At 52.2% G+C, this 10,210-nt stretch overlaps 1 protein-coding gene across 2 annotated transcripts; it reads left to right on the top strand.

The window, feature by feature from the left end:
- Positions 1-856: 856 nt before the first annotated feature.
- EGR4 (early growth response 4) lies at positions 857-3,834 on the top strand. Of its 2 annotated transcripts, none has more exons than XM_077842912.1 (2): positions 857-1,423; positions 1,823-3,834. In XM_077842912.1, the coding sequence occupies exons 1-2, from the start codon at positions 979-981 to the stop codon at positions 3,139-3,141; spliced, it is 1,764 nt and encodes a 587-aa protein (XP_077699038.1). In that variant the 5' UTR covers positions 857-978; the 3' UTR covers positions 3,142-3,834. The 2 variants fall into 2 exon arrangements, with proteins under 2 accessions (XP_077699038.1, XP_077699039.1); XM_077842913.1 differs by having other exon boundaries at positions 1,226-1,423; positions 1,826-3,834.
- The last annotated feature ends 6,376 nt before the right edge of the window (positions 3,835-10,210 follow it).

Genomic DNA, 10,210 nt, shown 5'->3' with positions numbered 1-10,210 from the left:
GCTATTATAAATGGAAAAGGGACTCCTGGGTGGCTCAGCGGTAGAGCATCTGCCTTTGGCTCAGGGTATAATCCTGGTTTGGGGATTGACTCCCCTATCCTGCTTCCTGCCAGGAGCCTGCTTCTCCCTCTGTCTGTGTCTCTGCCTTTCTCCCTGTCTCTTGTGAGTGAATAATAAATAAAATCTTTTTTTAAAAATGGGAAAAATTATAGTGCAAGACAGAGTGTGTGCTTGCATATGCATAATTTTTTTCTGGAAGCATACACAAGAAATTTAGATGTTGCTACCTCAAGACGTAGATGGGTAGGAAAAAGAGACTTTTACTTTTCGGTTTAGGATAAACCCTTCTGTAGTAATTGACTTTTTCTCTCATCAGTAGCAAGCGCTACGGTCCTTTTTAATTGAATTATTTTTTTTCTAGAACAAACGAGGGGGGGAAGCTACTAAGAAAATGACACACACACACAAATGGGAGCAAATAGTGAATAATGGCAAGAACCTCTGTACTTTACTGTGTGTTCATGCATAGAATTTAACATGCTCTAACCCAATCACTCTTTACAGCAAATGTATGAAGTAGACGTACGTAGCTTCATTTCACAGGTGAGGAAACTGACATTCAGGGAGATTAAATGACCCAGGTAGTAGGTGGCAGAGACGGGATTCGAATCCCTAACCGTGGCATTGCAACGCCCGGGGCGTTCTGCCTCGCGGACGGCGGGCTTCTGCCTGCAAGGGGGAGGGGCTCTAACCGAACGCCTGGCTCCACGCAGCGCAGCGCCCCAACCCGGCGCACCCGCGGCCCCGGCGCGCACGGGGCTCCACGCTCGGGGAGCGAGCGCGCACGCAGCGGCGCGGGCCCGGCAGCGGCGGAGGCGACGTCACAGCCCGAGCTTTCCTTTTCGGGAGTCCCCGGCACACATCCTGTGTCCATGTTTGGGCATTTACGTCACGGCGGCAGGGCCGGGGCCTCCCGAAATGGCAGTGGCCCGGGGAGTCGGAAGCCCGGAGCCCGCGCGGCCGCTGCTATATAAGTGGGGGGGCCGCGGATCTGGGGAGCCCGGCTGCGCTTTGGAGAAGCGAGGAGCCGCCTCCCGAGGCCGGTCCCGGCGAGCAAGGGCGCCTCGGCCCCCCGACCCCTTTCCCAGAGGTGAGCACCTGGAGCCAACAGCCCAGGTGCTTGGGTCTGTGAGGCGCAGGGCACCCCAACTGCTGGCCTCCCCGTCACCCACGCGCCGCCAAGCCCAGCGGGCGAGGCCCCCGGCGCCCATCAGCCGCCGCCGCGCCATGCTCCACCTTAGCGAGTTTTCCAGCCCCGACGCGCTCTTGGTCATGTCCACCGAGGGCTGTTGCGCGGAACCCAGCGCGGAATTGTCCCGGCTGCCCGGTAGGGACGCGCCAGCGACTGCCGGCTACCCCGGAGGTAAGGAGAGCGGCAGAGGGTGCTCAGACGGCTGCGCAGCGCGGGGGCGCATGGTGCCTGAGAACCTGCAGGGACTGGGACGAGAGAGCTGTGGGGGTAGGGGTGGTAGGAGGCTCGGGGATCCGAGGTGCGCACCCCCATTCCCAGCCCCTCTGTGCAGCCAACGCCTCCGCAGGAACCTGTGGGTTTACCAGGGCGACCTTTTGCCTGTGCACGTGTGTTTTGCGTGTGCATGTTTGTGTGTGCGTCCTGGGGCGTATGCGGGCCCTGGCTGGATCACAGTGTGCAAAAGGCACCTTTCATGCATCAGCGCGCCCCAAGGGTTTCGTGGGGAAGGGCTTGCGGACTCCGAGGCGCGCCCTTTGATGCGCCCGGAGCTGATTACTGCTCCCTCCTCAGCAGGCGACTTCTTGAGCTGGGCTTTGAGCAGCTGCGGCGCTGGGGGGGACTTAGCCGATTCCTGCTTCCTGGAGGGGCCTGCACCCACGCCCCCTCCTGGCCTCAGCTACAGCGGTAGCTTCTTCATCCAAGCAGTACCCGAACACCCGCACGACCCGGAGGCTCTCTTCAACCTCATGTCCGGCATCCTAGGTCTGGCACCTTTCCCCAGCCCTGAGGCTGCAGCCTCCCGGTCTCCGCTGGACGCCTCTTTCCCCGCAGGCCCCGACGCCTTGCTGCCGGGTCCAGCGGACCTTTACTCCCCGGATATGGGCGCTGCCACCTTCCCAGATGCGTTCTGGGAGGTCTCGCCCTCGGCAGGCGCCCCCTCACAGTGCCTGTATGAGCCTCAGCTCTCCCCGCCTGACGTCAAGCCAGGTCTCCGGGCGCCTCCGGCCTCTCCCGCGCTGGACACTGCCTCGGCCTTCAAGGGCCCCTACGCTCCCTGGGAACTACTCTCAGCTGGAGTCCCAGGGAGCTGTGGGTCACAGGGCGGCTACCAGGCCGCCCCCGACGCCCGATTCCCCTCCGTGGGGGCCAAGATCGAAAACCTGCTGTCCATCAGCTGCCCGGCGGAGCTGCCGGCCGGTCCCGCCAACAGACTCTACCCCGCGGGGTCTTACGACGCTTTCCCGCTGGCCCCGGGTGACTTGGGGGAGGTGGCGGAGGGCCTCCCGGGTCTCCTGACCCCTCCTGGTGGGGAGGGAGGGAGTCGCGGCGACGGCGGAGAGTTTCTGGCGGGCCCTCAGGCTCAGGTCTCCCCCCTGGGCCTCCGCAGCGCCGCGGCGGACTTCCCGAAAGCGCTGGTGGCAGACGTCGCTGGGAGCAGCGGCGTGCCGGAGCCTCCCGGGCCGCCGCCGCCCGCCGCGTTCCCCGCTACCAAGGCGCGGCGCAAGGGGCGCCGGGGCGGCAAGTGCAGCGCACGCTGCTTCTGCCCGCGGCCGCATGCCAAGGCCTTTGCTTGCCCGGTGGAGAGCTGTGTGCGCAGCTTCGCGCGCTCCGACGAGCTCAACCGCCACCTGCGCATACACACGGGCCACAAGCCCTTCCAGTGCCGCATCTGCCTCCGCAACTTCAGCCGAAGCGACCACCTGACCACGCACGTGCGCACTCACACCGGGGAGAAGCCCTTTGCCTGCGACGTGTGCGGCCGCCGCTTCGCGCGCAGCGATGAGAAGAAAAGGCACAGCAAGGTGCACCTCAAGCAGAAGGCTCGCGCCGAAGAGCGGCTCAAGGGCCTTGGCTTTTACTCCTTGGGCCTCTCTTTCGCCGCCCTGTGAGGGGGCAGTGGGTTTGTAGACGGAGGCGCCGCCACCGCCCGGCACGGAAGAGGCGACCCGGCCCGGCCCCCTCCCCTCTCCTCTCCCCGGCACGTCCCGGGGCGGGCCTGCCGTCCGGCTTCCAGTTCCCTTCAAGTGCCCGCCGTTCGCGCCTCGCTCAGCACCAGCTCCGTGGACAGCTCCCGCGGTCCGGGCGCTGACCCCCGCGTCAGCCCGGCTTTGAGGGGAGTCCTCTCGGGCCACCCCCTGGGTAGGCACTGCCTTGCGACTCACGACAGTCTTTTGGAACTGGCTTGGCGCACGCCCCGCGCCCCTCGTTAGACCCCCCAGAGGCAGGCTGGGGCAGCGCCGAGCCGGTCTCGCGCGGGCTTTTGTACAGCAATGTCGTTTCCAGCAGTCATTGGATGTAACGTTTTGCTTTGGGGTTATTTCCTTTTGTTGTTGTTAATTTTTGTAAAGCAGACGCTACTCTCGAGCAGTTGACAAAACTGTTTATTTTTGCAATTAAAATCATTGTGCTAAAAGCTTACTGGATCTGCCATCCAGGCTTCTGACCCTTTCCCCCAGTCACTACCCCAGGAGAATATGTGCCAGAAGAGAAAGGAGATACTCACGCCAAAGGAATCATTACGCAGCTACTGTCGGGCTGTGGCACATAGTAGGCATTCAATAAACATGTACTGAAATGACAAATGCATTTAGTCACAACTGACCTAAGAGCTCAAAGTGTTTCTGAAACTTGAGAGTGATTGTGATGCCTAGGTGTTGAACATTGGGCAGATATTATCCGTAATCCTCACAATCCTGAGTGCAGCAGGCATGTATTCCATTTCAAAGATGAGGGAGCAAAATAGGTAACTTGCTGGGTAACCCAACTAAGAACAGACAGGCTCAAACTCAGATCTGTCTGGCTACAAAGCCAATACTTTTTTACTAACCCCCAAATGGTGGCAACTCCGCTTAATAGCACTGTTTGGAAAAGGCTTCCTATCAAGAAGTGAAATAGGTTTGGCAACTAGAGGGAGCCCCAGGCAGTAGTGACGGCAAAAGAAGACTGCAGTATGGCAGTGCTGTTTGTGAACACCCAGAGTACTGGGCGTCACAGAGGCTCCAGCTAGTGCCCATGCGTTCTGTTTGAGAAGCACATGGCTGTCATGGGACTCGGCATTCAGCTAGACCATGGATGGGCAGAGCCAAGCCCAGCAAAGTGGTTGCCAGATTCTCACAGTCATGATGTTAGTTGCTCACAAAAGGATATTTTTTTTCAGGTGGTGGCAGCCCATTTACCATCCAGCCACGCACCTGCCATAGTTGCTTTTCCCTAGCTCTCCTTCCAGGTGAACCCTTGGTAGTTTGGGGAGGGAATTTGGAGCTAGATGGGAGGAAAGCTGAACTCCCAACTCAAAAGCTTTTATACTCTTTCTGGCCACCTTGAGCATTAAAAATGCTGCTGTGCCACCCTATCTCTCCTCCCCAGTAACTTCTCTCTGCTAAGGAAAGGATAGGGCTTGTGTGCAGATTTCAGTCTTTTCTCTTTCGAGCTGAGCTATTCTTGAGTTAAGAGTGCCTTATAGCTCTATGATATCAGATCAACCTGGCTTCCTTCAGTGTCAGACATGCTCACCCTCCACCCCACAGTCCAACTGACCAGAGACAAAATTATCAAGCCAGAGAATTCCACCCATTTCTCTCCCCAAGTATTAAGTACTTTCACGTGATTGAGAATCTTGTATCTAATAGACCAATTTGTGGTAAAGGACTCTGCATTACCTCTTCTAGAAGAGTTAACATTTTAAGAGTAGCCTGCAGCGGGCAATGCTTTAACCCTGTAGAGAGGCTCAAATGATGGACCATCCGGCATTATAATAGATAAGAGGTGGATTCACAGAGACACAAGATAATAATGATTTTCATTAGCTTACTATTTAAGTGACCACACCTTTCACTCACAGGCATGGACCACCTGACTTCACTTTCCGTGCAGAGTAGGGTATGGAAGAGCAGAAAGGCCCAGATTTCAAGCAACTGATTGCAAATCATACAACCTAAGCAAAGAAAGAAGGGCAGACAGGCTGTGGGTGGGTGGTGTCTAACCACCCTACCCTTACCCGCTTTAAATCATTCTATCAAGTACTGTCAGCACTATCATGCCCCATCTTGTCCTCACACACACTTAAACCTAAATATCACAGATGAGAAAATTGAACCCCACAGAAGTGACTTAGTAGTGCTGCTGGTGCCAGAGCCCAGCCTAGTTCTAGAATTCCGAGATGAAAAGTCCTTCCTAGTACTCCCAAAGGAAATGTCTCCATTTGCTGGATTATGAGGGAAGATAATGTTAGGCCAGAGATGGAAAGAATTTAAATCAAATAATCAGAAAATCTACCCAAACCCAAGACCCATAAAGAATCAAGGACAGGGGATCCCTGGGTGGCTCAGCGGTTTAGCGCCTGCCTTCAGCCCAGGATGTGATCTGGAGTCCTGGGATGGAGTCACGCATCAGGCTCCCTACATGGAGCCTGCTCCTCCCTCCGCCTGTGTCTCTGCCTCTTTTTCTCTCCGTGTCTCTCATGAGTAAATAAAATCTTAAAAAAAAAAAAAAAAAAAGAATCAAGAACAAACAGAGAGCTCTTTCCTTACTTGCTCCTCTTTTTCATCTGGCCTTCAAAATGTGGGTATTTTCCCAGACGTAGTTCCTAGCTCTCACCTTCCTTATTTTAATACTCTTTTTGGAAAGCACATTAATTTCCAGGCCTTTAGCTATCACTGCTGCATAAATGACTTCTAAGCCAACCAGCCCTGGTCTCTACCCTAGCTGTAGCCCCTTGGTCATATTAATGAACACTTCCATATGGGTTCCCGCTGTCATTTAAAAGACTGTCGAAAATCATATTCTTTTATATATCCAATTTTCTGCTAATGGTGACTATTACCTGTTTGTGTGGGTCCTTAGACTCATGAAAATAATTTACAGTTCTATGGGATTCATGGTTGACCCCTCCTCCTCCTATATCCAGGCTGTCACTCAGACCTGTTGGATCTTATGAAGTTCTTCAGGGTCTTATCTACTCTCATGTATGGTACATTGTTCCCTTTTATGCATTGTAGTGTTTAGCTTGTGAGCTCATCTCCAGTGGGGATTTACCTGGGCAATAATACTCTGTGGCCTGAGTTGAGAATATGTTTTTCCAAAAAAAAAAAAAAGAGAGAGAGAGAGAGAGAATATGTTTTTCCAGAGCAGTTTTGTGTTTTCTTGTGCCATGCTTCCCAAGAGTACCAACTAATGGAGATCAGTCTTTATGTTAATTTAGCCTGGGCTTCCTGTATCACGCAGGAGTTGTGAGTTAAACTCTAACTCAGATAGTTCTACATTCTCATAGGCCACTTCTTCAGCCAGGGCAGCACAGACAAGCAATAAATCTCCCTCCCCATACCTCCTGGGGTTAGTCACAGAACATCCCATGCTTACATTTCTTGGTCTCCCAGCTCTATGCCCAATTCTGATCCAGATAGATTTTCTTTCCTTAATTGCAATTTTGGTTAAGCTTCTCAGAGGTCTGTTATATTTTGTGAGTCAGTCCACATATTCTGCAGCAGGAAGGTCTTTGGTTTATCTATTCCACAATATTAATACTAGAGCCAGAACATGTTAAAAATATTAAAATATTTCCTGTGTTTATTTTCTCTGTGCCTATTGCCAGTGCCTCAGTCCCTGCCACTTCCTGCACATACACAAACACGGTGGCTATGACAGTCAAATAGAATCACATAACATGTAGTTGGAAGGAATTTGTAAGAATATCCTTTCTGACCCCTCAATGTACAGGGAAAGAAACTGAGGCCCAAGAGATTTGGGGATTTTCTTAAGGGCACACAGATGGTGAGAGATGGAAGTAGGCCTTGAACTTAGGCCTTCCAGTTCCAAGATAAGTGTATATCCCTTTATCTACTCGTTCTACAAGTATTTTTTTTAAAAGATTTTATTTATTTATTCATGAGAGACAGAGAGACAGAGAAAGAGAGAGAAAGAGAGGCAAAGACACAGGCAGAGGGAGAAGCAGGCTCCATGCAGGCAGCCCGATGTGGGACTCAATCAGGGGACTCGATCCGGGGACTCGATCCGGGGACTCCAGGACCACGCCCTGGGCTGAAGGCAGGCGCTAAACTGCTGAGCTACCCAGGGATCCCCTCATTCTACAAGTATTAATGAGCACCCACCATATGCCAGGCTAGTGGTTTCCAACTTACTTCTTTTCTAGAATAGTTGAAGAATTCAACACATAGCTCAGTGACAAAAGGTCACTCTCATCCTAACTTTCACCATGGAGATACAGGGAAGGGTCATAAGAATCTTGATGGAGTAGGATACAGGGAAGAGTTTGACAAAGCAACCCAGAATGCCTGCTATTTCTTCCCTCATCCTCCCAACCCCTATGCCCTATTTGAGACAAGCCTGCACTGTACCAAACTGCTTCCTGTGTTCCCTCTCCCTCCATTCCACGTTGCACATCACTACTGATATAATTTCCCTAAAACATTATTCATGGTGTTTTATCCCAAACTGTCCACAGCTTCTACCTTCCTACAAAACAATATACACTACAATGAAAGCCTTCCATACCTGATCCAGATTCATCTTCCATACTCTTCTGTCTTTTCTCCCTTTGCTCTCTCCTCTCCCCTTGTGTATTATCCAAATCCTACCACTCTTGATCTCCTTCAAGAGCAGAGACTATGTCTGATTCAGATGTGTGAGCTCCATATCATCATGCCTACTGCCCAGCACACTTAAGTGCTTAATTATTGTGTGGTTTGGTTAGGTAAAGGCCTAACATGCTAAAAGGAGAAAGGAAAAAAGAGAAGGAGGAAAGAGGAAGGAAGGAAGGTGTTTGAAAAGCATGAAGCTGAGAAAAGATGAGAAGGGAGAGATAGGCAGAAGCAGGACTGGGGTTCTGATCCAATCCACAGCAGTCTCATGAGTGGGACCAGACTTCCGGGGCGCCTGTGCCTATCCAGTTCTTGCTAAGCCCATGATTCTGTACCTCAGCTCTGGGCTCCCAGATGTGTCTGCCACTCAATTCTCTCTCTTTTGGTTTCTCTGGCCCACATGGAGTGGGATTCAGTTTAACATTTTTAGAACTGTGGTTCCCATAACAACCAAGCAGGAACTGTTGTCTGTGAAATGTAACATGAGCACACATGCGCAATGCACACATGCATACACACACACATATGCGCACGTGTACATAGATGGGTACATTCCACACACACAAATGCATGCACACCCACATACATACACATGTATATTCACTAATAGACACATGCATGCACAGTGTACACCAACATGTGTACATATGCATGCATTTACCTATGCACATACACATATGTGCATATGCACAGATATATACCTGCATGCATACACATATGCACAAAAGCACATGCATACTACACAGGCATGCCATGTATTGTTTTTGCATATTCATAGGAAGCATAGCATGAGGACAGATAAACATCACCAGAACAAAGATAGAATCAAGACAATATATGGAATTTTTGGTTCTCTGCAAAAGTAGGTGGATTTAGGGAATCTGTACTTTGGCAGAGAGGGTGCAGTAGGCTTAATAAAGCAAAAGGGTTGCAGGAGGGCACTGTGTTTAAGTGCAGACTTTGGAGTTTATTAACTTGAGTTCAAATCCTGACTGTGCCATTCACTGGGCTCTGAAACTTAGCTTCCCCATCTGTAAAGTAGGAATAATAATAATATGTACATGATAGATTTATTAGGATAATTGAATGATATGCATAAAAATGATTAGTAGGATGCTTGACACTTGGCTAATAGGAGCTGTTATCATTTAGGTCTGAGAGGAAGTGATTTCTCAGTCAATCAATCTAAGAAGACTTTCTGGAGGTGGAAAAAATTTAAAAGCTAGGGATGGAAGAGAAAATGTTGGGAGAAGGGTAATTTGACCTGACTGGCCACTGTTCAGCCTCAGTCCTTATTAAATTTGCCTGTCCTCAAAAGCCACCAGACAAATCTACAAATTATCTTTACTGATATTAAATGTTCAGTGCCTTGCCTTAGCAGGAGTAGGATGGGGCCAAGAAGAGTCCCTGTCAGCCTCATTTACTGGAGGATCTTCGGGCTATGCTGGATTTCTGTGCTGCTGCAGCCACACTGCCCCTCATAGCCTTGGCACTCAACCCTGCCCAAGCTCATCTGTGCCTTTGCCCAAGTACTGTCTCTAGCCTAGAGTTCATCTCCCCTTTTCCTTACCCACGTCCAGCTCAGCCCTGCGCTTGATAGCCTCAACACCATGTCTGATTTCTCAGGCCCCACTGCAGCCCTGTGGACTTCCTTCAAGCCTAGAACAGCCAGATTGTTCCTGCTTCGATGGCTGGATAGGCCTTAAGCCAAGGGTCCTCTAGATGCTCAAGTCCTAGGGAGCTGGGCTTCTCTCCCAACCAAGTTCAGGGCGTGGTGGTGGGGGGGTGGAGTTTGAGAGGTGGGATTCGGAGTGTGATGGAGGTGGGGTGGGTAGGAAGGAACTAAAGCCGCAGGTCAGTCTCTGCCTCTTTTCTCCTCCTCTAGGTCCGGGATGGGATTTGTGATGGGGACAAGTTCTCCTCGATGGTATCCTCAAGGGCAAAATTGGCTCCTGGGAAAGCAACCACTCGCAGCTTTCCCGGTTCCCTAGGGATGCCCGGAGGGGATTGACTCAAGCCCTCGCTGCGGAGACCGAGCATCTGGCCCGAGGTCGCCGAGTGCACAATCTAGCGCGCGGCCCACGAGGCTTGGTGGCCGTGGCGCATGTCCCAGGAGCAGTGCAGCACATCCGCCCTTTTTCCTGACCCACGGAACCGTCTCCCCACCCCCCGGGATCTCCCCCCAAGTGGGAGCAGGCCCAGCCAGGGTGGCAGGGCTAGGACAGAGAGGTCTGAAGTAAAGGTGGGCAGAAGAGGTGCCTGGGGGCAGGGAGAGTGCACTGGGCGGTGCCGGGAGCCTGGAAGACCAGGACCCGGGAAAAGCGCGGCCCGCGATCCCTGCACCCCCAGGGCGGCGCCGCAG

The sequence above is a fragment of the Canis aureus genome, chromosome 12 (genome assembly GCF_053574225.1).
Source record: "Canis aureus isolate CA01 chromosome 12, VMU_Caureus_v.1.0, whole genome shotgun sequence".
In the NCBI taxonomy this organism is placed as follows: domain Eukaryota; kingdom Metazoa; phylum Chordata; class Mammalia; order Carnivora; family Canidae; genus Canis; species Canis aureus.
The sequence above is the reverse complement of the archived record's forward strand: the minus strand, read 5'-3'. Positions and strand labels throughout refer to the sequence as shown.

Bases quoted from the DNA above. Each gene is read 5' to 3' on its own strand.
- EGR4 (XM_077842912.1), top strand. From the start codon at position 979: ATGGCAGTGGCCCGGGGAGTCGGAAGCCCGGAGCCCGCGCGGCCGCTG. The intron at 1,424-1,822 runs GTAAGGAGAGCG...CTCCCTCCTCAG, and splicing joins GACTGCCGGCTACCCCGGAG to CAGGCGACTTCTTGAGCTGG.